At 34.6% G+C, this 27,307-nt stretch overlaps 1 protein-coding gene across 5 annotated transcripts in view; it reads right to left on the bottom strand.

The window, feature by feature from the left end:
* Window positions 1-583: 583 nt before the first annotated feature.
* Window positions 584-27,307, bottom strand: part of LOC128871619 (G protein-activated inward rectifier potassium channel 3) — a 108,311-nt gene continuing 81,587 nt past the window's right edge. For 4 of the 5 annotated variants that reach the window (XM_054113510.1, XM_054113511.1, XM_054113507.1 and 1 more), the window contains 5 exons: window positions 15,416-15,530; window positions 8,240-8,770; window positions 7,986-8,175; window positions 7,677-7,913; window positions 584-4,075 (listed from right to left, as the gene is read on the bottom strand). In XM_054113510.1, the coding sequence (XP_053969485.1) occupies window positions 3,552-4,075; window positions 7,677-7,913; window positions 7,986-8,175; window positions 8,240-8,770; window positions 15,416-15,530 (1,597 nt within the window). In that variant the 3' untranslated portion in view covers window positions 584-3,551. Of the gene's footprint in view, window positions 4,076-7,676; window positions 7,914-7,985; window positions 8,176-8,239; window positions 8,771-15,415; window positions 15,531-18,788; window positions 19,495-27,307 lie in introns of those variants that run through there. The other variant, XM_054113509.1, reaches the window with a different exon arrangement.

The following is a 27,307-nucleotide window of genomic DNA, read 5'->3' as shown; positions in this document are numbered from 1 at the left end:
TCTAATCTTGAACTAACTGTATTTTTATTCAAGCCCAGATATTTGCGTGAAATCGTCCACGCAGTACAATAAGATAAGCCAAGTTGTTGAGATCCGCGCCGAATCGATAGTTCCGGGTCTTCAGCAAAACGCTCATTTACAGCCGCAATATTCTCTTCACTTCGGACTTTACGTGGTCCAATCGTTCGAGTATCATCCAATAATGTAAAACTAATCTCAATTTTGCCGTAGTTTGCCGAATGGTGTGTTAGGTAGGACGGTCATGTGTATGGTGTAGGACCACAAGTTGGACTGAGCGCGCGATGAACACTTTTCACAGAGCGTCGGTTTTCGTAATAGAATTGTGCGATTTATAAACGTTGATGAGGCGTCAGTCTTTCCATGATAAAATCTCAATGAATACTTAAAAAGATGTATGTATTTAGTTTGACGGTAGTCGCGCGTGATCTGTCAAAAACAAACCATATCGAAAAAATACCTCTGATCACCCTTTATTTAGCCATCCGCTTAAATTTATAGAAGTAATAAAAACACAGTGATAATTTATTTTCTCATCACGTTCATTTTGCATTTACTCAAACGCTTTTTATTCCAGCCTTTTTCATAGTTTTTTTTTTTGTGTATAATTTAGCAACTTGGTAGTAAATATTTATTATTTAATGCTTCCTTATTTCGCTTTCACTTGTTTAACGTTTTTTGTTTGTATATAGTATATTTTGTAGTTGTATTTATATTTTCATTTTACATAATATTAAAAATATAGTTTATAATACACTTTTTGAAAAATTATTATACATAATACAGACTTGCAGCCAAATAATATCGCAATATGCAATATTTATTGTCCCTTGAAAAAGAAAATTTTCAAATAATCATTAAAAATTGTTGATAAAATCTTTGAAATTTATTTTTCATTTATTTTATACAAGGTGGCGTAGAATTAAACATCGAATTTGTGTTTTGTTTTTGTTTTTTTTGAAAAATTTGAAAACAACAAAAAAATAATTTTGAGCACTGGAATTCTTTGTTTGTGCCGGAAAGCTCTCCATTGCTTGTCTGTATGTCATTTTTTACTGATTTAAAAAAAAAAGATTTGAGTGATGGAAATCCTTATTTTGAGCTCTATAGTTTGCCTGTGTGTCTTTGTTTTCTAAATTTAAAAAAAGTTATTTTGAGCGATGGAATTCTTTATTTGGATCTTTACGTGCTCCATTGTCTGTCTGTGTCTTTTTACTAAATTAAAAAAATAATAATAATTTTGAGTAATGGAAATCTTTTTTTGGGCCTTTACACGCTCCATTACATGTCTGCGTGTGTGTGTGTGTATATACTGCAGCTACCCAGTTCACAAGTGTGAAATATGGCTGGTTTTTGCAAAAATTATAAATTACAGCGTGATTAATTTTGCGCCACCCTGCATGTGCATGCAATATAAAATTCGTTTTTTTTCTACTTTTTTCAATTTCGCTCTTTAATTTACTTACTGCTCCCCTTTGTTCTACAACTTTTGCTCCTTAACATTTTTCCCCTCTTTCTTTCTCAAGAGCCATTTTGACAATATGGAAGTTTTTGCTTGTGTACATACATACATATATACATATACATATGCACTTAGACTCTATTACACATTTACACAGCAAACATATTTATGTTGAATAATTACTTTTGCATAAATTACAGTAAGATTTTGTATAAATACATTTTGCAAGCGGCAGAGTTGCCTGTGTACGTTAAACTCGTCCAACAACTAATTGTACATACATATGTCACTTTATGTGTATGTGTTTGTCTGCGGGTGTAAAGTGATAAATTCGTTTCATAGTTTTATTGTACATATTTATTGAGCGTTAATTTTTCAAATATTTGTAAATGGTTAAGAATTGGTAAAGTTTTGAAAACAACCAGTTTTGGAATGCTTTCAAAGCAGGCGCCTAAAAGTCGGCTATGCAAATAACTAAAATTGTTCGCATTCAGTTTGCAGTTATTTTATATGAATTGTGTGAGTTTTCGAGTGCGCCTATTTTCGACAGCCCGCTTGGATGCATTCGAAAACGTATAAAGTTTCGTAATTCACTTTTTCGGTATTTTCCACAGCTCTATTGTTTCTTTTGAGTTTTCTTTGTAAAACTTACTTGTTGCTTTAGTTTAAAAGTCAATTCCAGCCACTATTTAAATTTGTATTTTTTTTCTTTTTTGCTATTTTATAGTATGTTTAAAATTTTTTGGTCTTAGATTATAAGCTTAGTGACTATAATAAATTTTTCAATTGCTCTATGTGCTAAAACTAATTGAGAAAAAGGATAAAACATTTATAATAGTTGAAAAGTGCTACAGTAACAAATTAAAAGTTAGAATTTTGCCAACATAAGCAATGGTAGTGCTTACTAAAAGCTTGGAATATGCGCGTACTAGTAATTTTTAGCACGGCGGTGCATCCTTTCATGGATCCCTTTCTGAAGCAAAAATTTCTTTGTTCTACATGTGGAAAGTTCTTTGTGTTTTGTTTTTTTGCTTTTGGTTTTTTGTTGTTGTTGTTGGTTTCGTTTTGTATCATCTATGTACGTATGTAATTAATTATATCTATGCATGTGTACGTATGTATGCCTATGTATAATTATGTCTTGAAAATTTTGAAAATAAAACTTTCTTAAACACTGCATTTCCCCTAAGAAGTTCTATGTCCATAAAAAAAATGTCGATAAAAATCATATTATAAAAAAGTATAAATTCTCGTGTTACGAATGCAAGCGAATTAACTAATAACTGCAAAGGAGGATGGATGATAAGCAGTCGAAGTGACGAATAAAAGTTTAATTGACGATTTGTTGCTCACTAATCGACTAACTATCGGGCATTTAGTCGACTAACTGATATTTTAATGAACTGAAGGCGAGCATCCGCTTGATTCTTATAATCAACAACAACCAATAATCGTAAATTGAGCAACTTGAATAACGGTGAAGTCCTCGATTACATGAATTGCATTAATCAATTAGAATCAGTTACTAAATTGGAAAGCTATCGATTTCGCCGCGTTTGAACAGCTGCCCAACAGGCTGATATACGCATTTCACTGCCCATTTTAACCAGCCGATTAGTTTTTAGTTTACTTTTTTAGTTAAACTTATATTAACTTATAATTACAAAAACCTACAGCTAAGTTGCGCCTATGACTTGCAAATACATTTAAATCTGTGTTTCTACACAATTATGGTATTTTAATTAAATATTAATTAATTTTTTTTAACTTAATTTTAAGAGAAAAATTAAATTCTTTGCATTGGAAACGCCAACCCCGGCAGGAATTTGCATACAAACAATCGTTGCTACACAAATACATTCATCATCAATTCCTAGAGTTCCCAGTTGCAGCATAGCGCCACAAATACACACAAATCGATAATTCTGTACAAATGGCGAGTCGCTCGCTCTTTTGCCATCACACCATCTCCATCTTCAATAACAATAGTTTTTGTAATAATCGCTTAAAACCTCACTCACTTCTCTCATTCTCACTCTTTGCAAGCATTCACCATGCGCTTCCTCCAATATCAGCAAATCGAATCAATCGACAATTGATCTTGTTTTATCGATAAACGTCGACTACTCGATGGTGTCTTTTTCATAATACTACCCCCGTTACCATTGCTTTTATCATGACTGGTATTATTGTTGTTGTTGTTATTGTTATTCGCCATAAGCGCCGTAGCCGGTGACAGCGTATTCGGCGTGGTGGTGGTGGAATTAATAGTGAGATTGTTGGTGCTGCTGCTGCTGCTGCTGCCGGAATTCGTTTTCTCATTAATACTATGTAGATTTGTGGAGAGTGCCAACGAGGGTAACTGTATCGCTGAGCCGCCTACTGTGAATGAGGGTGGCACATAATGATAGCTGCCATTGTTGCTCCCGCCACCGCCACAATTTAACGGTTGCAACTCCTCGGCCAACACCCCATTGGGGATGGAATTGTTGCGTGTGTGCAAACGTGAGTCCAACGACTCGTCGCTATTCGGATCCAGTCGATCTACGGATATGGTAGATGGAATATGCATTAGACCGGCGGAGAAGGCGCGTTCTGCAAGTGAGGAGAATATGAGAAAAGTTAATATTAGTTATTTTATACATATGTACATATATGCATTTGTATATGTACCCATACACGAGAGCTGTTTTTAATTAGATTAAATAATAATGAATTTTAAACGGAAAAGGCTTCTCAAGCCTCAATTGCAATTAAACTTATTTGATAGTAAAATAATAAACAAATAAATTCGTTTTTAGTACACCAAGAACTCCTTCATTTATATATTTAGGATAATTTTCTCCATGCCTTTATCTAATTTAGTAATTACAGTTGTGATTTTAATGCTTCTAGTATACATTTGCTGGCGTACTGCCTCAGATGTGCGGCGGAGAATATACTGAGAGAGTATCAGTGTGATTTTCGCCGCGGTCGCTCAACAACTGACCAGGTGTACAATCTAATGCAAAAGCTTGAAAGGTGTTACAAGTACAACAACGATTTCAAACAAGCTTTTGATAGCCTCCTTAGAATCAGAATTTTTCAAGCAATCATGAAGCACGGTATAAAAAAAGAACTATTACACTTAACTGCGGCCACCCTTAACAACACCAAAGCAAAAGGCTTTGTGCAACAGTCAAACTCCGAACAATTTATCTCAAACAAGGCGACTCCTTATCAACAACTCTGCTCAATTTACGTTTGTACTACGCAATCAAGGACGATGTGGAATCCGGTCATTTATTCAGCCACTGCGGCCTAACCATCAGAGCTTTCTATTCTAAATACAGTATTTACAAAACCAGTTTTTACGTATGCTTGTGTGTCATGGGTAATGTCAATCAAGAATGAACAAAATCTCCGAACTTTGCAAAGAAGAGTCTTACGAAAAGTGTATCATCCAATCCGGGTTGGGGATGGTTGTTATAGAATCAGATACAACGAGGAGCTGCTGCGGATTTGTTAAGAGGAAAATGTGCAGTTCTTAGCAATTGTATGTGAAATGTTTTCCGTAAATTTTGTTTCAATTAAATGCCCACCACGTCCACGTCTATAGGTAAAATCCGCCAAACGGTCGATTTATGAATTGTTAAGAACGTCGAGATATCGATATTGAACAATTGCACTACAGCAGAAATATTCTCAACAGAACGTCCAGTTTTTGGTCTGTCAGTCATTTTTCTATCCTCTACAGAACAATTTTCTTGGAATTTTTTCACAAACCTTTGAATTGTCACCTCATTCGGATGATGTGTACAAAAAAAAAATTACGAATTTCGCGATATGTTGTCTTAAAGATTGAACATTTTCATAATCAGATTGAATTATTTTAACGCGTTGTTCTACCGCGTCTAGCAGTGCCTTCCAGGCGGAAGTATTGGCAATAGGGGAAGCTTGTAGGCTACTAATCGCAGACTTTTCTTTTAAGGGCAGTATCGCTATTCTTTCGGATAGCCAAACGCCAATGTAGGTAGTGGATTCGGCTGCAACAGCCTCTAAACTGGTGGAACAAAACAGAAATAGCCTAACCACCTTGAGCGTAAACCATACCGTTACTTTAATCTTGGCTCCGGACATCGGAACATTGAAGGAAATGAAAAGGCAGACGAGCTAGCAAAGAATAACATCGGTATCCCACCACTGGCTGTAATCAAGAATGCAATCTTTGCAAAATATCTCCGAATAGCGGATTGCAGATGGAGAGATCAGACGACATACAAAGTTAGCAAAACGTTATGGCCCACCCACAACCACCACAAACAAACGTCAACATTGATAAATATGAAGCGAAGGGTGCCTGCAGATTCACGGCAGTGATAACTGGCATTGGTCCATAGGACAGCAGGCAGCCAAAATGGGCATCCCTTACAATATATACCGCCATACTTGTAATTTTTGTAATCAAACGGCTTTTATTGAAATATAACGCAAAGTATAGAAAACCAAATATGAAAACAAAAATATCTATCCGCTGTGCCTGTTTACAAGTGACAGTAGGAGTGCATTTCGACAGAAGGTCTAAATAAACCAAATAAGGTTGCCATGTAACTAAAATATACAAATTATTTCAACAGTAATCAACCGAAAAAAAGGAAGTTATCTTCCACTTCCTCTGTGAGTAACCTGCCTTTGGAAAGAGAGGACGTTCACTCTTGCCAAATCGCTTTTCGAAAACCTCGAAGACCTGACTGGCGTAGACATAAACAAACGTATAAGGTTTCTCAATCACATGGACTGTGTATATTCGTGAAGGGCTCTCGGTTTAACTTGTTAAAAGCGAGGATGTAGTAACAAAATGGTGCGGAAGCGCTAATTGGATTCTTGGTCAATCACCACTTCGACAACCAACAAGCGTATACAATTTTATATTTCCTTCTTCTTCTTCTTCTTAATTGGCGCGATAGCCGCTTTCGCGATTTTGGCCGAGTTTAACAAAGCGCGCCAGTCGTTTCCTTCTCGTCCTTCTCCACCTGATCTTTCCAACGTAGAGGAGGCCTTCCTCTTCCTCTGCTACCACCAGCTGGTACCGCATCGAATACTTTCAAAGCCGGAGCGCTTGTATCCATTCGGACGACATGACCCAGCCAACGTAGCCGCTGGATCTTTATTCGCTGTGCTATGTCTATGTCGTCGTAATTCTCATACAGCTCATCGTTCCATTGCCTGTGATATTCCCAGTTGCCAACGCGTAAAGGTCCAAAAATCTTCCGCAGAATCTTTCTCTCAAACATTTTACGTTTACTACTACTGTCTATTTAACATTTTTTATAAAAAATAGGTGCCGTCGGGGAATTATTCACCACTGACATCTAGGCGTCTCCTTTAAAAGACCCTTTATTACCCCGAAAATATCTTACTGGCTGATAGATTGAATGAAAATTTTTCGACTCTAAACTCACAATCGGTACAAACTTGTATCTGGAGCAAAGAAAAATCGATGTATCAGTAATATAATTGAGAGATGTATATTTTTAAATGAAACTTCCGTCAAATATGAAAACATCAATTTCAGAAGTCAGACGTACTTTAATTTTGAACCTTTGCCCATTATCACACATTATTTTCGTCCGAGATGACTCCTACTGAGGTTCTTTTTTCAATATTTTTGTGGAACATTTTAACCCTTCAAAGACCCTGCAAGAATATTATTTCCCAAATTTTTAATAATAAGAGGCAAAATGATTCACGCGATTAAAAAATATTCTGTAAAAAGTTTCAGAAAAGCATGGGCAATTAAATTTTGTTATTAGACCACCGAAGGCAATATTAATGGCAAATAAGGTGTTATACTAGTTTTTTCAATTAATTGGACCCGGGATTCGCAAAAGCCGAAATTTGCATTTAAATTAAGACCTGTGACAATAAAAGCATTTGTTTGGCAATGAAAGAAGTAAAATTAAAGCAACATAGTTGATGAGTTTCTGAACGTATCTTCGGCTTTGGTCCATTAAAATTAGTGTTCAATACCTAAATTTTAGCTTTTTCCCCACGAACCGAGGGCAAGTAAATAACGAACAAAGTAAAGAGATAGACTAAGAAAGTAAAACGGTGCAAACAAATTTTTCAAGTCAGAATAAAGCGTGCACGATACACGAGACTACTGTTGGTCTCTCTAAAAACTACTTAAATTTCTTTAATTTATTTTTCGACTCACCTAAACCCAATTTAGAGTTTTTCGCATACTCCGCCTTCACATCATCCAACTGTTTGGCGCTACACAGTGGCGTATCCACGTCGTAGGTGTTATTGAAAAGCGTGTAGTCTACTTCATACTCTCCGGTCTCCTTGCGAAACGAGACCACATTCACGAAACGATGACCCCAAAGGATCTCCGAAGGCAGGTAACTGCTGCGCGCCTGTGTCGTCATGCCAGTAGACTCGATGACACCCTCTATAAGACATGATTTTGAAATGATAAAAAATCTTACACTAGAATTCCATATCAATTAAGCGGCGCACTTACCCAGCATGCAAACAACTTCAAAGCGTTCCTTCAGCATATCGGACGCCGAAAGCATATACAGCGGACTATTGCGATCGATTTTGTGTACGATCGTCGTTGGCCAAATGAACATTAGACGATCTTCTCCACCGTCTGCACCGACCGTTAGCTCTTGTTGATAGAATGGCAATATTTCACCCTCTTTTGTGACCTAAAAGCATAGAATTTCAATTGAATTACATTAATTATATTTTTCTATCAAATTTGGCACCTACCTTCTTCCTTATAATTTGCGCCCGCACATGCGCCTCAATAATGTGACTCTTTCGCATATCACCCACCCGAAACATCAGACATGGCACCCCATCCCGATGACAAATCACAGCATTTCGCGAGAAGAGCAACGTTTGTGCGCGCTTTTTTGGACGCGATAATTTCGCAAATACAATGCCCACCATAAATGCTTGTATGAATACGCCCAAAATACATTGTAAACACATAATGAATATCGCCTCTGGGCACTCCTCCGTTACATAACGATTACCATATCCTATTGTTGTTTGTGTTTCCACCGAATAGAGAAAGGCTGAGACAAAGCTACGCACCTCCGTCACACACATGCGATGCGTCACATTCTCATTGCGTTCGGGAAAGAAATCACGATTATAGATAAATTCGAAATCGCCATGCGCATACGCGATCACCCACCACACAAACGCAAAGAGCGCCCATGAGATGAGGAAACTGAGCGCAAAAACAAGCATCGTCCAACGCCATTGTGCATCAACCAGCGTGGTAAATATGTCCTGTTTGAAGAGAGAGAGAAAAAGAGAGAATGAAATATTGAAAAAATAAAATTAGTTAAAAGGAGTATCGATTAGTTAAAAGGAGTATCGATTGACTATAGGAGGGGAACACTTTTTCATACATGCACACAAACATAATAATGCTACCAATACTCTTTGTTACCGAGAAGGAGTAGGCTAGTTAACTACTTCGAATCTGAGTAATGTGTTCGGAATCGAAATGAATAATGTTTTCATTCCGAGACTACTAATATTCTGCACCTTTAAAATGGTTGCACCTGATTCGATCATCTTATTTATAAAACCGGAGAGAATTGCAAAATAAGCTTGAACACACGAAACTTGTGGAAATTAGTCCCTGCTTAAAGTTGCGATTAGTGGTGTCGTACCGTAAATGATTATACTCGTATGTGCCGCACCCCAGCGCCATAGCCATAACCGTAGCCGTATGTATCTATTGAATTTTGGTTTCTCCCCGTAACTGTAAACAGATGTGAAATTCTTTACATTTGTTTTGATATTCGCGTTAAAAGTTTGAATATTAGAAATGAACGACGAAAAATTAATTGAATGGCGTAAAAATGCAAATGTTGTAATTAACTTTACTTCAATATCGGCTGTTTTTGGTTACAGCAAACTAATCGACAAATGCTGAAATGATGTGGCCTTGGTTATGGTTACGGCTATGGCGGCACTACTAATTGCAGCTTAATATATGAAGCATCAAATCATCAGCTAAAAATTCGGCAGTTTCCGCAACAATCGCGAAATCTGCCATCATAATATCGCTTATTGGCCAAGAAAATCATCCAATATATAATTACTTTAGGCTGCAAAGAAGTTTATGCTTTTGCATTACGGGTGCCATGGATACAACCTCCGGCGATGCCCTAAATGCTATGCTCAATTTACTCCCCTTGGACCTTAAGACACAGCAGAAAACACTAAAAGCAATGTGTAGACTCCATAAATATGGTTTCTGGCACGAGGACGGAACTTCGAGACACAGAGCAATCTTTAAAGTGATATCTCAGCAGTATCCACTGTTTTTGGCACCTAAGGACGATCTTATGCCCATAGTTTCATTTGGATGGAATTTTGGTGTCAATGGAGTAATCCAGAGTGCACTCCAAGAAACTTGACGGATATTTCTTATTCTTTGGGTCCAAGAATGAAATAGGTGCTGGAGTCAGATGGTACTTAAACGAAAGTAGTAAGTATCACTTCGATATGGGAGGAATGGCAACTGTTTCCCAAACGGAAATTTGTGCCATTCTGAAAATATCAGAATGGATATTTGAAATGAGATGGAGTGGGAAACAGATTGTAAGCCCTGGAGAACTCAAAGCAAACCTCAACGATTATTGAAGAATGTAAGAATAAGCGTAATTATGTTACAAGACGGAATAAGACTGAATATGGGTTCCAGAAAACCGCGGCGTTCAAAGAAATGAAATTGCCAATGAATTAGCCAACTGCGGATCAGCGGCTATACCACAGGTACCAGAGCTGATAATCGGAAGCAGTTCTACACGAATCACGAATTGGATCAGCGAATATCTATGCAATTTACATAAATAGTGATGGTGCAGTCTAGAACGCTGCAGAACTGCTAAGTGTTTTGAGACAAGTCCGAACAGAAAACTGTCAAACTTTCTACTAAAACTTAGAAGGAAAGACGTTCGGTTGATGGTCGGTATCATTGCAGGACACAACCCAAAGAGTCAGCATATGACCACCATTGTAATCACTGGTCAATTATCAATCAATTATAAGTTCCTCTTCTGGGGATTTTGATTCTTCTTCTTGCTCTTAACCGTGGTGGACCATAGCTTCATCAACAATTTTTCTCCACTTTATGCTATCCATGGCTTCATCTCCCCAGTTGTGTACGTTCATTTCCTTAAGATTTGATTCGACGTCATCTAATCATCTCTTTCGTGGACGCCCTCTTTTTCTTCCTCCCATCGGTGGTAAAATAAAACTTTTCCTAGCATTTCGCTCTTTCGGCATACGCAGTACGTGCCCAATCTACCTAATCCGTTGGGCTTTAGGTTCAGAAACTGATAAATAATACTCAATGAATATATCATGAATTTATATCTTCGTTTTATTTTCCTAATTTTGGAAAAATTGCGGTGTTTTCCATAAGTGACTTTATTCATATTTGGTAAAAAAATAGTTTTTTTTTAATGGGTAACGGATACGGAAAACCGAAAAAAATAAGCGTGCAGCTGACAACTCTTTATATTTGTGAAAGCCGGCTCGGTAAATTTTTAAAAGAGGATTTCTTATATTTTCGAAATCAATAGTTTGAAAATTTTCAAAAAATTATTGAAACTAGTTTCTCAGACATTGGGCCACATGCTCAGGTTTATAAAATATTAATTCTTATATTCCTTAGAATTCTTACATTCCTTTCCGTAACTAACTGAAACCAAATTTATGGAGCGCCTAAAATTGCCAGAGATCCAAATATTTAGTCCGTTAATGTATGCAATTCCTTGTTCCGTCACATGGTAAGCGACCTTGTGGCAGCAACAGAAAAATTTACAGTTAACAACTGGTACGCTTTGGGTGTTCATGTAAGTTGTGAGCACCTCCACGCACGCTTTACATCATACATCGACAGATTAATAGAACTAACGAAAGGTCAAACGCGCTTTTCCCCTATTACGATAGTTTACAGTTAAGTTAATAAACCCTGAAGTACAAAATATGTGCAGCTTAACCACTATCGACTTAGCAGCGCAACAAGTGACGCATTTGCAAATGTAGAGCGCGCGCGTATCCTTGTCGTTCACGTGCAATCCAGATTAAATCAATGCGCCGAGGGGCAAATAACATACGCACAGACAACCTTACAGAATAGTATTTGTAATTTCACTCACGTAACAGAAATTACTTATGTAAAATTTCGCGAGTGCGTGTGAAAAGCTCAAGATCTCAAGTGAAAAAAGGAACTAGCAAAAAATTTAAAAAAACGAAAATGAAAATTCTATACTATAGCACACAGAAAACGACGAACGAAATGAGGTTAAAGCTATAAAAAGATTAGCAGCGCCAATAACAATAAGCAGACACAGTGGCACGGCGACGACACGTTGGCTGCAACTGCAAATGAAATCGAAGGCAATCTTCGCAATGCAGCGAAGAGATGCGGTTGCTGCAGCAGCAAAATCGAGAAAAGCGGTGAACATCTTGTAGCTTATGCAATTCGCCAGTCGAGCAGCAGCTGCGAGTCGTTTAACGCTGGCAAAGTTGAAAGGACTTTTAAGGACATGCACATGGAATAGAGGCAGGCAAAAGGGGTGCATGGAGAAGGGATGTGAAATTTAGGCCTTCGAGTGAAAGGTTGCCTGATAGCTGAAATAGAGCAGAATATATTTAAATTTAATATGAATGAAGTGAATAAATACAGAACAGCTGGCAAAATAAAAGGATGACAAAGTGCTGTTGGCGACGCTAACAGTCCGTGTAGCTGTTAATAGCAGGAAACTGGCAACAGCCAATATCAGCAGTTGAGAGGTTTAGCTGTCATAGCAACCCAACAGTCACTTTGATAGGTAAACAATGAATACAAATTAGTATGGATGTGCATGTCTTCAGCTGGAAGAAAGGTGGGACGGTATCTTTGAAACTAGAATTTTCCGAAGCTATTCTCGTATTCAGAAAGCACTCGAATTTTAGACGAAAAGCTACTTACATGTAAATTTTTAACGGAAACCAAATATAATAAAAAGCTCGATTGTCAATTTTTTTTTTAAATATGAAATCAAATATGTACCTTAATGATCGATTGTGCACAAATGATATAGCTCAACAAATTTTCTGTGAAAAAAATGTAGAATCTAACTATTAGCAATGCGATCATCAAAACCATTCGGCCTTCATGCCTGAACAAGCGCCGGATTCTGTTGCTTAAAGACGTGATTTCGGCATACAAACGGATATTCTAAAACGCAGATCTTCCAAACTCCCCTATGTCCCCGAATATCAGGCAATTGATATAGCAAGATTTTTGCGGTGGAAAAGGGCTTTGAAGGAGAAAATTTATCTGGCCACTTTGAGAAAAGGAAACCATCTTTAAATCCATTAAGAGCCAAGAGCAATAGGCCACAATAGAGAGCGCAGTGGACTATGGTTGAAATGAAATTTGAAAAGGTTGAGCCAAGGAGCACCAGGAGATTTGGTGGCTCCCAAAGCACTCAGGCTAAAAAGCCCATTGTATTTAAAGCTCTGGAAATGCGGTAGGTAATGAAGGAGGGAAGAAGAAAAGTATCAGAGAAAGAGATAGGAAAGAATAGAGGCAGAGATAGAGATAGTTAGTCTTGTGAGAATTTTCAAGATTCTTTGGCAAATCTGTAAATATTAGGCCGGGTCGATTTGTGGGGAGGCAAACAAATCGCCCATTGCTCTGTGAAAATCATATTCTAGGGATCAAAATAAGAAGCTTTGCCGAAGGAACCATACCTCTAAAACGAATTCTGATGTCCACCAATTTGGGTCCAACTTTTTAGTTTCTTTTCTCATGTAAAGGCCAAAAATGGTGATATTTTGAAATGATTGTGCCACTGGCATGAGTGGATCGGCCGTCCAAAGTTAGTGGGGGTCGGTCATACATTTGGACTCGATTGGAGCACTCTAAATGGGTCAAAGTGGGATTTTTCGTTCGACCCAAATTGGGGACATCAGAATTCGTTTTAGAGGTATGGTTTCTTCGGCAAAGTTTCTTATTTTGATCCCTAGAATACGATTTTCACAGAGCAATGAGCGATTTTTAAATCGACCTGCCCTAGTAAATATCCTCCAGTTTAAGAGAACGAATATTACTCATTCTCAACCCAAAACTCGTAGCCGTACTCTAGCAAAGGCAGGACACTCACAGAGAAAGTGTTCAGTGCTATCCGTCTCCTCCAAGCATGACAGGCACACTGGGTCCTCAATAATTCCAATGGTGGTCATATGCTGACCTCATGGGTTGTGTCCTGTAATGATATCGACCATCAACCGAACGTCTTTCCTTCTAAGTTTTAGTAGAAAGTTTGACAGTTTTCTGTTCGGACTTGTCACAAAACACTTAGCAGTTCTGCAGCGTTCTAGATCGGACCATCGCTCTTTTTGTAGATTGCCTACATAATCGCTGATCCAATTCATGATTCCGGCGGAACTGATTCCAATTATTGACTCTGGCCCTTGGGGGGGCCACCGCCGATCTACGGTTGGCCCATTCGTCGGCAATTTCGTTTCCTTGAACACCGGAGTGTCCCGGAACCCATATAAGTACAAGCCAGTTTTGTCTTGCGACAGAATTAAGCCTTGGTTGCCTTGGACTATGGTTCAATATTAAAAAAAAAAAAATAATATTTAATGGTTTTTATATTAGAATCAACTATGTTTTCACAAAAAATTATTAAAAATAAAAAATGCAAAATAAATTGTTAAAACTTTTTAATAACTCTCTGTGTTATAATTATGAAACGCGCTTTAAGCTGCAAATAGTGCCGTAGCCATCGCGCAATGACCGTAACAATAACCAGAGCCACAACATTACAGCATTTGTCGATTAGTCACACCGTAACCATAAAGAGCTGATATTGAACATCATTGCATTTTTGACAAACAACATTTGCATTTTTACGTCGTTCAATTAATTTTTCGTCGTTCAATTAATTTTTCGTTGTTCAATTCTAATATTCAAATTTTTATCGCAAATATCAAAATACATGTAAAGAATTTCACATCTGCTTACGGTTACGGGGAAAAACCAAAATTTTATAGATACATACGGCTACGGTTATGGTTATGGCGCTATGATGTGGCAACTATAATCGCTTACAGTGACTCCCATATGCTTGATCAGAACAGCTGATTGCTATGGTTGCGCTTATAAGGTAAGACTAAGGTAAGGCACCACTAAACATAGCTTAATGCCGCCGTCTGTCTAGGTTATTAGCTCTTATTCAAGCAGATAGACAGACTGTCGGGCGTCACAGCCGTCACCTTGTCATCGCAATTACAACCTTTTATTATTTTAATGGATCTGACAAATAAATTATCTCACAATAATACCGAGTAACAACCATTTAAAGAGAAAAGAAAAAATGCTCTCAGAGTTGTCGCCAAATCACCAGACGGTAAATAAGCAATATCTGGGTGATATACGGCGTTTTCAAAGGTTCGACTTATGACAAGATGAATGGATTTTGCACATTTTAAAAGCCTACCATTGTGAACGAATTTCTGTACAAGAACTCAACAAATACTAGCGAACAACATAGGTAATCAACTTATATGGCTCCGACTGTTTTTTTTTCTCTATTCAAAACTAAAATTACCATATCGACACGCACGTTTTTCGACGACTTGCGAAGAGTAAGGAATTCGATGCTTAAAAGAGTCTTTGAAAAATGTTTTAATAATTGAATTATTCGTTGAGAAAAGTGTATTATTTTAAATGCGTTGCAAATTTCATGAGAAAGTGAATGTATACCACCTGCAACACAGTAATGAAAGGTATAAACATTCTTGGTGCCACTCATATTTTTTCAAATTCCCTACGGATACGTATGTACGTACGTCTATTCCATTCATTTTCACATTAATGTTTTTTCTTTTATTTTTTTTTTTTTGTGTGCCACTCACCTGCAGATACCTGCGTCGCCGTTTCGCCACATTGCCTTGAACCACATTACACTCGCCATGCTTGAAGATAACACGTTTTCGTACACGTCGCGAACTAAAACGTGTCTGTCTATACCTGCAATGACAACAAAGCGGAAAAACAACAAAGTTTGTGAGTGAGATAAGCAATTTTAAAATTAATACCTAAGTGACTTAAGTATACGCTTAAGTGTACTTATATACATATGTAAATGAGTTTCTGCAAAGCCTTGCATGTCAACTGGATTAAAATATATAGAAAATATGTTTCTGAATTTTGTTTGCTTATAAATCAGCATGAAAAGGAGCAAAGAGACGCAACAAAGGAAATGCTCAGCTCTAGAAAAATGGCTCAACTAAAACTAAGTATGTACCTCCTAATACGAGGGAATGACAATTTGAAATTACTTATGCGCTTAGTTGAATAATCTCATTTTAATTCTAGTATTTGCAAAGTTGGCGCCTTTAATACGTAAAGCAAATATTTTTAAATAAAAATTAATAAATTTCCAGATAATAATTAAAAGTCATTAATACCAAGGCGGGAAAAACAAGCGATTTTATAATTAAAGTAAATATAAAAAGTAAATAAATATTTAAATGGTGAGAAAAGTCAATTCAGTTTCTATAGTGAAATAAGAAGCATTCGTTGAATGCCTTGGCTAATCATTTGTGTTTATTTACATTTACATACAGATGTAGGTTATCAGGGCTACACCATTACTATTGGCTGGCTTTTTCTTCCTTCTGAAAAAAATTCAAGTTTCCATAGTACTTTGTGCGGAAGAAAAGGCGTGACATCTCAGCGAAAAATTTTCAAAACTCAACAGTATTTTCTAATAACCTGAAACTAGCATTTTGTTAGACTTGAATTTATTGCGCTATAAAACTGCATACCCAGAAATATTCCACATTTTATTCTACTTTATGCGGAAGAAAAGGGTGTCATGACGCAGCGAAAAAAATTATTAGAATCCTATGGGCTATAAAACTGCATACCCGGAAAAGTTTCTAAAACTCCAGTTAAAAAGTTGAAGGGTTTGAAGAAATCTTGAAAATAAAAAAAATTTATATTTACAAAGTTTGAAACTGGCAAAAAAAAAAATGAAAAATTTTCTCAAAGTTTTAAACTTTTTAAACGGAAATTTTCAACTCAACAAAACAATTTGTTACTATTTTCTTTTTTAATAATTTGTTTTTTTTTTTTTTTTTTTTAAATATAGTTTCTACTACAGCAAATATCATATAATTTAAAGTTTCAAACTTTGTAAAAATTTAATTTTTTTTTTTAGTTCTAAAATTTACATCAATATTTCAAACTTTTGAATAATAATTCTTCGAACCCTTTGGCGTACCCAATTTTGTAGCCCATTACGTTTCAGTACATTAAAGTGCAAGTTTCAAGTGACTTAAAAATTGCGCTGATTTTTGACAATTTTTTTTAGTGACGGTCTTGGCATTTTCTCCATAGAAAAAAAATTTTGAGCTTTCGTTATGTGGAAGAAACTGCATAGCAGTGTAAAAAAAATATATAAAATATCAACGCAAATTTTGAGTAACTTCAAGCTTGCATTTTAATATAAAAATTTTTAAATGGCTATAAAAGTGCACACGCGAAATTTTCTTAAAAATTCTGATAAGGAATTTTAAAATTTTGATGACAACTTTTAGATTATTTTAAAATTTTTTACAAAGTTTGAAACTTTAAGTTATGTGGAAATAAGTCATATGGAAATAGTCAAGAAATCTTGACTAAAAGATTTAAAATTTTAATAGAAATTTGTTGATGTTTTTTATTTTGTACCAAGTTTCAATCTTAAAGTTATATGGTTGTTGTTGTAGTACTCGTTTAGTCTGTAGACTTATTGTCAATTAAATCTAATGGAACTTTTGAAGAGTTATATCCCTTCAAATCTATTGCATGTCCCCCACGTTGCTGTAAGAATTTTCAGCTAAATAAAGCGCAGAAAGGCAATAATGCCTGGAACGACTGATATGGAGTTTTAGTTTTAAATCAAAAACTCAACGACCAACGCAAAATGTGTTTCAAAATAGCAAAGCTCCTTACAATCTCTAACTCCCACTAATCTCTAAGAGGTTCCCTGGGCATGGTGGCGTACCGAAAGCAAAGGTAGCAAACGAGTCTTTGAGAAAAGAGTCTGCGACAAGACTTGGGGGAGTTGATTATAAACATTTAACAGTGTGAGACAGAGAGTGCTTAACAGAATTTCGTCTACTCACAAGTTGAAAAAAATGGTGCACCAACGACTGAAAGCAGGTGGGAAAAGTTTAGTATACAGCGCTCACAAATGAAGAATTCGGCACGTATTGAGATTTTCAAAAGCGAACATAAGCGATTCTTTACGACCATAATAAGAGCTCACTGGCCTATAGATCATTGACAGTCAGGTTTGGCGCGTCGCATAAAGATCACTGCCAGAGTCGCAGATCAGAAACCTTTTAAAGCTTTCTGGTCGACTGCTGCACGCCTCAAATAATCTAAGCAGAGTTTTATTGAAAGGATTGTTTTAGATCACTTGTAAGCAAAAAAACTAACTATGCATATACAAGAACCGATCAATCTTAACGTATGGATTTGAGGTATGGACTCTTAAAGTTACTGACTGCCCGCTGATGGCTAGCATGCAAAGACAAGTTTTAGGCCCACTAATAATGGATGATGGTACATAAAGAATCCGGTACAACTCCAAACTAAACGATTTCACTCAGAACGAGGCAGCTGTGCGTTTTGTTAAAGCGCAGCGCATAAGACGGCTAGGTCAAGTTACCCGTATGCCTGCTGACTGTGTCGTCAAGAAAGCCATGACAGGAAAGGAAATGGGCATAAAGGCCAAAAGCATACCAAGGAACCAATGCATAGACGCAGTGGAATGATCTCAGGGATTTGGGAATGCGTAACTACGAAGCAAAAGCACAAGATCGACCGCTTTGGAGGAGCATTGTGAGCATTTGATGCACTCCGCATTATACAATGTGAAAGAAGAAGAAGGAATGGAAATGGAGATTTTTTCTTTTCGAAGATTAGTTACAAAACTATTTGGAACTATTTACAAAAAAATAATTATAAGCATCTTAATTTCAGCATCGAAATAAAGCGAAAAAAGGTTAAGTACTGTGAACTTCACCTAATATGTCGAAAACTTTAATTCATAAGAATAATAGGATAATTGCCTGCATTTTTTTAAGACCTTAAGATAAATGTTTTTTAGTATACAATAAATTTTACTTAATTTTTTACTACTTTTTGGAGTTAATAAAAAGAAAATAAGAATTGAAAAATTAAAATAAAAATTAAAAAAATTAAATTAAAATAAAAATTAATAAAATATTTTACCACAGCAAGCTTTGTAGAGGAAACCAAGTGAAAATCACAAAAACAAGCACCAATAAAAGCAACATTTATGCATAAATAAAAGAACAAAAACTTTCAAAATCAGCACCAGTATTTCATAACCATTCGGCATGAAAGTGTTTTTAAAAATAATAAAACTATAAAAGCGCAAATCAGGCGTTGGTTCATTGACAGCGCGTGATTTCTGCCAAGCGCAGATGATAAAACATTTTTTATAGCAAAACTTTTTTTTTAAAGTTCACCAGTTGGACCTCTTTTTGTTGGTAGTCTTACAATATTTTGGTTTTCTTACAAATAAAAGAGCACACAATTAAACACAAAAAAGCCAGATGAACATCAATGGCAAGTCTTTCACTAGCAAAGCACAGCTTTTACACCAAATTGAGTTGTGTCGAAATCTGCATTGCACCTTTTCACTGTTCTCCCTTCGCTGATTCTTTGTTGGCATTCTTATAACTGTGTTTTTTTAGCCTCGCACCTTTATTATTGCTTGACTAACTGTTCAGTTTTCAATTCGTTGTTAATTATTTATAAATATTTGGTTTTAGTTTCAGTCTTTTTTGTTTCCCTTTTATCAGATTTCTTTTTTCATAGACCTTAAAGCTACTTTGCAATTCATGCCCGCCCTTTGCTATCTCAAATGTGGCGCTGCTTTTGAAAGAGAAAAATATATTCACTTTTTGTTTAGAATAAGCTTTCAAAACGGAATGCGCGTAAATGCCATGCGCCCGATGAATGTCAATGTCAAGGATTATGCAACAGAAAATATACAGTGGAAAAAATCAAGAAGAAATAAGAAAAAAATTCGCTTTGCATCTAGCATGTGTCTATTTTGTTAAAGATTTTCGAATTTATTTGCATTTCTTATTTTTGATATAAATTTTTTTTATTTAAAAATAAAATTAAGAAATTGCAAAAATAAAATTTATTTATTTAATTTAAATTTAAAAATTTAATTCAATTAGAAAAATAATTTTAATTAAATTCTTTTTATTTTCATTTTCTAATTTATTTAATCTAAATTAAAATTTGGTTTATTTGGAAAAATTGTTTACATTAAAAAAAGTTTTTCTTTATATTGAAAATTTTGTTTGTACAATATAACAAAAAAATTTTTTAATACAACATTTTTTTATTTAGAAGTTAAATTTTTTTTTTTTCGAAATAAAATTGTTTAATAAATAAATAAAATTGCAAAAGCAGAATTTAAAAGAAAAATGTGTATTTAACAAAAAGTTTAGTATCCTTAGAATTGTCTGCAATCCTATATGATATTTTTGAAAATATATCTTCTTTAATTTTTTATCAATCTCGGTGTATTTTCTAATACATGTAAAATATTATATGTAATAATGTAGCAAAGGCCCTCTGTGTATAGACATCGAATAAAATCTTTTTATAAAAAACAATTATAAAAAACACACTTCGCTCCTTTACTGCAAGAGTGGCATAATCAGAAATACCAAATTATTGAGAAAAACGTCCTCAACGTTTTAAATTCGCTATGCTCTCCTAAGTGAAAGTAAGAAAAGAGCTTTTCGGCATTTTTACATGCTTATCTTTTTTTTTCATTCTGACACCATTGAAGTAAATGAGCAATGTGTATTTTTATATTTTGTTTTTTCTTAATTTTTAAAAGCGTTTTATATGACGACTATGCACAATGAACTACAAATTTCAATATTTCGACGAAAACCAAAAATTAAAACCGTTAGCTGATGAAGTAACCAACAAAATTTGTTTATAATATAAAAATTAAAAAATAACTAAATGTGAGATATAAATGAAAATTAAAAAAAATATTTAGCATCGAATTTAGTAACTTGTTTTGTATTTGAAATCAGTTTTTTTTTTTTTAAATTTCACCGCCCTCTATTTATAAACAAACTTCATTCATATATAATTTTTTTTTTTTTTTAAACATTAGTTTTCACTAACACAATTACATTAAAAAATTATTATGCCTTTATGAACTTTAAATCATTTTTATTCACATTTGACTGCTTCACAATTTTTTTTTATTTTATATTTTTTGTTATCATGTTTTCCACTCTATTTATGTATATATGTATGGATAGGCATATATTTGTTTTTGTTTATATGTATTATATTTATTTATATATTTTAAGCCATTCATTTTTATTTCTAAACTGCAAGTCCTTGCACCCGCGCCTCTTTCAAACCTCCGCGCACGTATGCCCGCCTTGAATAGAACATTCTACCGCACCATCTCACCGCTACCGGCGGTTTTGAACAACATCGTTAGCTCTCAATTTCAAAACTAAATGCTTCAAAACGCTTTTTCATAATTTTCAATGCACGTACAAATGCAGAGTGCAAAAGCAATTCAAACACAATTGGACGGACGGATAGTTTTTCGTCTATCAAATCATAGCAATAGTGCGGCTTAGCGAGAGGCGTGCTCGAGCTCGAACTCGATGGCCTGAGTGTTGGCGTGTTGAGCTCTTCTGTCAACGCCGCCATTGATTACAATATGAAATATAACAATAAAATAATTGTTGTTGTTACACTTGTTTTGTGGTGTGCGAATACGGATGTTGTTGTTGTAATTGTTGTAATTGTTGCATTGTATTATTGTATGCGAGCGCATTAGTGCATTCTCATTAGCTGATTAGTTAGGCTGAATTTTACTCTCTGTTTTGTTATTTTTCAGTTGCTGCCTCTGCTTGGGGTTTGGGTGCATTGTTAGCTTAGCTCAGATTGCCTCTTCACTTTTTTTTTATAATCTTCACTTGCTTGTACTTGTTTGTTGCTTAAGTCCTATATAAATCGCTCTCAACTCACGTAATGTGCTCACTATTATCAGTAGCCTCCAGCTGTGTAGGCTTGATTCTTAAAGGGTTTTTTTTTGTTGTGCCTTTGTGTTTTGTGTCTTTATCGCACACATACATAAGTAGCCGCCATACGTGGTGGGGAAAATACTTTCAGAAAGTGACTGTAGCTGAATAATTTCGGAAATTATTTATTTATTACTTTAATTTTTTATTTTATATTATTTCTACAAAGGGAATAGCAAATGAATTCACGGAAAATACTTCTTGGCTAGAGCGAATACTTTATCGCAGAATTTTTTGAAATAAAATTCTCATAATTTGTGGATAAAAGAGAAGTGACTTTGAGGAAAATTGTTGGCGTTGAAATACAAAAAATAAAGAATAAGTAATTTGGGTGAGAACTATTTTGGATAGTAATTTTGAAAAATACAAACCATGTAGCTTTTGAAGTAGAAAGCGTTCACAACTTTTTAAAATTTGTCCACAAATTGTTTATATAATAAATCGGATTTATTCTGTAAGAAAATGCAAGCACTTTTCAGAAACAGAAAGCATTATATTTATTGCCTTCAGTGTGGAGTCAGGATTTTGCACTACTAATTTTAATTTATTTTATTTTTCTGAAATACAGCTGGCCTAGTACACAAATAATAGCAATATTAAATATACAATTCAATGACAAATGCCATGAGTTTTATCTCAATAAAACAAGAATTAGGACATTCCATCACGGTTTAAATCTCTGCCAGTCTTATCAAAAATATTTAAAATCACAGTAATCCAATACCTGTTTCTAGAAAAATATTTATATATTTTCTGCAAAATATTTTTGATAATTTCAATAATCAATAAAACAAGAATTAGGACATTCCATCACGGTTTAAATCTCTGCCAGTCTTATCAAAAATATTTAAAATCACAGTAATCCAATACCTGTTTCTAGAAAAATATTTATATATTTTCTGCAAAATATTTTTGATAATTTACCAACTTTCCTTTATAAATTTACCAGAAATATGCTCTAGTCCCTTACAGTTCGTGAAATTAGCTACGAATTGAAAGTAACCTTCCACATCTACCAAAATTTTGATGCAATTGCAGGCCGACTATGCAAATTTTCTTTTCTAAATTGCATGCCAAAAATTTAAAATAATTTTATATACTACTTTTCTGTTACTTTCACATATTTTCAAAAAAATTAGTTGAGAAAATATTTTCCTTGCACTGTCTGATGGCAGCTATAGAATATTACACTTGTATGGGCTTCAAAGAAAATTTTCCATTATTTTCCTTTCCTATTTATAACAAACGGAAATACGGCTTGTGGCTTATTGTACAGTTTGAGGCTATCATATTATTTTCCATTTAATGTTCTAACTGAATATTTTTTTTATTTTCTCATCACAACTTTTCTTGATGGTATAAGGAATTTAACTGCTACCATAGCAACCAAATTATTTTCATCATTTATTCATTTTTTTTATGATGAGGCAACTGAGGGCTTGCAAATAAGAAATGGTTGGACCTTTCGGAGTAAGTTTGAGTAAGTGGATGAACTAGTCACTCAATAATGGGTAGAAGATATGTCGCCAATCTTAAAGCAACTGAAGCAAGATATCTGCTCCAAATTGAACTGCAAATGAACTGTGGCATTGCTGATAGCCAATTTGTTATGGTTTATAGAATTTCTAAATGTTATCGGCATGAAAGACAAACTGATTGCCCTTGCATGCCTTGATTAGTTTTCGTAATTGTATTTAGAGAGCTGAAGTGCGATTACACATTGCTCAGATTAGCAATGTATGTTTTTTTTTTTTTTTTTGGCATAAATCTTAGTAGTTGACTTCACTATAACGCGCTTTCTAAATTTCATGGGGTCCTCCGTTTTGTCATATTGGCTCCAGTTTTCGAGAAAACTATTTGAAAATTTGGAATTGAGAAATTGTGGGTTGCTGAGACTTCATTTATATAGATCTTAGCTGATCCGATCTTGATGATTTTCAAAAATATTTGCACTTTCGATTCATCACTTCTCTGCTCGTAAGAGAATTAGACTTCTCGCCAACCAAAAAATTGAAAGCAACAACAAGTTGGCTATAATAAAACCGACTTGCTTTGTAGCCACTTAGTTCACAAGCGGCATGCTCAAGCCTCAAGCCAGTGCTTCCAAGTATACGTAGATATATACTTAATTTTTTTTTTTTTTGCATACTTTCAGACGCGTTGCTATGAGAGGCAATGTATGTATCCAACTGTTTTGCATACTTTCAGGCGGAATGCTTTGGTAAACGATGCTATTACATTACAGTTTGTCAAAATGGAAATAATGCAGTGCTGCCTTTGCAGTGTTGCAAATCTAGTTTTTAATGGACATTTTTTTGTTTTATTCGCTACTCGCTATGTAGTTGATAAATCGAAAGCAGTTATTATATTAAAATACAGTATTGTGCAAATGTTTAGCAGAACAGCTTTAAGGGCAGTTATTTGCAAAAATGTTGAACTTAAAAAAAAATTAAAAAAAAAAAAAAAAAAAATTATAAAAAACAAATTCATAAAAAAAATTATAAAAAAAAATTAGTTTATAAAAAAAACTTTTTACGAAAAAAAATAAAATATATTGCAAATGTGTATTTACATAGTTTTTATATACATATTTACAAGAAAATTTTATCTAATGTTTTTTTTTTTTTTTTTTTTTTTTTTTTTTTTGAAAAATTGTTTTACTACTTACAAGAAAAAAAATAATTTTGAGTGATTAATGGGCATCTGTGCTTTGACGCTCCATTGCTTATCTGTTTGAACACTGCAGCTGTCTAGTTCACAAGTGACTGACGTGTAGCGCCATTTGCAAAAATTATGCACATTTCGATAGGGTGAATAAATTTGCGCCACCTTGTATTAAAATCAAACAGTTTTTCATTTCAGATTTGATGATATAAAGTTGTTTCTAAGCACTTTGAACGCTCAGCGGCGCAAAGGAAGTTTGATTATGCCTGTATCTCAAAAAACCGGAGCCAATCTGACAAAACGGCAGATGCCATTGAATTTAGATAGTCCCAATTAGGTAAGATCACCTATCAAAACCTCTCAGCAAATTTTGAGCTTGCACAGTATGCAGCAGCATTTCGCATCAGACTTGCTTACGCAGGGATTAGTTTCAACTTGAATTTGAATATATGAAAGTCTTAGCTATTTAACATCTGATAATGTACTCGAATTTATTATATATGTACGTAAATTGGGTAAATTTGTGGCAGATTAACTTATTTGTGTCACATTCCGGTGAAACTACTTTCGGTTCAAATTATAATCTTAATATTAAAACTAAACTTTGAAAAAAATAACTTTCTCAATTATCTAGACATGCATACATTTTTTTCTTTTTTTGTGAAGATAAAAAAGTTGGTTAATCTGTAACTCACTGCGGCCCTAAAGCCTAGTGATATATTTTTTTTACTAAACACTCGCATAAGATCTGAAAGACGTTAACGTCTAAGAATTTATAGGCTACTTTACTATAAATATGAGCTCATAACTAAAATAGAAAACAATTATGCGCCTTTGCTGGGAGCAACAACAATTTTCACGTGCACAGTAGGCAGTAGACACTATTAGACAGCTAACAAGACAAGACAGAAATTTGTCACTTAACTTTAAGGTAATAAAATATGAAAAGTAATGCAAATTTGCTGTGAAACTGAAAGAGCTATGAAATCACACTCCAGCTTTCAAGAAACCATATTTTGTTTATACAAAATCACCGGCTTTTAGCAGCGAGTAGACAAATATGTACATTTATTTATATAAGTTTGTTTACTTAAGGAGTGTCTTTGCTAAGAGAAATAATTTACAATTCAAATCACTTTAAATTTGGCCGCCACGATCGTGACAATGACAAAGAAGTTTTTACGCTACTGCGACGCTGGTCATTTAGTACGGGTTTTTTTTCATTATTTGGTGGCAAAATTTGTTCAGCTTGATTTTTTTTGTTTTACTTTTTTACTTTTTTACGTTTTTTATATTATTTTAATTTTATTTTTTTTTTCTTACTTATAATTTTTTTTTTATTATTATACATCTGTCATATCAAAATTATTAGGTATTGTTAAATGGCATACGCCGCATTGGTAAAACGTGACTCACTGAAGTGTTTGCCAAAAAGTGAGTCCGGATTTTTTGTACTTTTTATGATCTCATTTGTATACCCACGCGCACTAATGCACTGGGGCTTAACAACACTTAGTTTGATAGCCCAACGGAATGAATAATGGAAATGCATATACAGTTTTTATACAAAACTTCTCAGAGTAATGAGATGAGTCCATTATACTTATTTAGTACTGTCAGTATGCCCAATCAGTCGTTGTTGGAGATACCTATATGGACCAAAAATTTAGTTGGCTCTACGATATCTTTCTCAGCTTTGCTTTGTTCTGACAGTTTTTATAATCAGATAGCGCCCCTTCTGACAGATATCCTAGGCAAATTTACTAAAACAAATCCAAATTTTCAGGAGTACCATTCTCCATTTTGACCCGTAGAGCACAAAAAAGCATAATTGGGTTACGACAATGAATTAGATTGCAAAGAAGCGAACATCGGCGATTTGAAAGTTTAAGTTTGAATTTTTGTTTAAGTTGGCCCCCATTTCCCACGCTTTGCACATTCTATATACATGACTGGAGAACGGATTCTGATGTAGTGGCCAAAAAATATACATATATGCGCGTATAGGCGGTTTGAAGGTTTACGTCTGAATTTTATTTTTATTTTAGGTTAGGTCCCAATTTTCGCACTTTTACTCGTTCTTTTGTTAAATGGGCATAGTAAATTTTGTGATTCTTGCATTTCAGATATATGATGTGTACAGCAGTTCTATGTAAAAAATAATGTGCCATATTCTTCTGGAGCATTTAACCGTCTAACGCCCAACAGTTGCGTCTTTTTTGTTTCTTTTGTGGGAAAGTGCAAAAAATACTCATAACAGAGGGATATAACGGATCAAAGAATTGAACTAAAAAACAATTTAAAAAATGTTAATAAAACTAAAAATAAATTTAAACAAAAATTTAAAAATATATTAAACACAATTATTCCACAGAAAAAATATATGTATTTCAAACAATTTTCTACGACTATGGCTATGAAATTTCGTTAAAAACGTGCGCCATGTGTATAAAATTCAGTTTCACCCAATACTTAGACACTTCGGTAGTTCTTGTTATTGTTTCCATTTTTTACAGTAGTTGCTGTCTTTTCAATGGCCTGTATTTGGTATTTACACGTGTTGTTGTCTAAAGTTGGTGATCGGGGTACCAACAAAATGCTCACATTTACATAGGCATGTGACCATAAATGAGAGGATTTGCTCAAACGGAATCAGTTGGCGCTGGTCGAAAGTGATTCACGAAAACAAAAACTAGAAGACTTAAAACTATAATCATTTCCATAAATTCCAATTTTTGTTCACTTTGTTTTTGTTGTATATTCTAATTTAGGAGCATGTTTTGTTCCGAGGGAATTCACAGTAAAGCCGAATATTATTAACTATTTTTAGGAGGCTCAGCATAAAGCAGCAATAGTTGATTTTTAATTTATTATTTGTTTTTAATAACCAACGATTGCTTCTGAGCAGGTAAAAAAGCAAGAACAGATACAAAATTTGTACATATTATTTATAAGTGAAAGTCCGTGTATTGAAATAAA

The sequence above is a fragment of the Anastrepha ludens genome, chromosome 2 (assembly GCF_028408465.1).
Source record: "Anastrepha ludens isolate Willacy chromosome 2, idAnaLude1.1, whole genome shotgun sequence".
NCBI classification, from domain to species: domain Eukaryota; kingdom Metazoa; phylum Arthropoda; class Insecta; order Diptera; family Tephritidae; genus Anastrepha; species Anastrepha ludens.
This window is presented reverse-complemented; position numbering and strand designations above follow the sequence as displayed.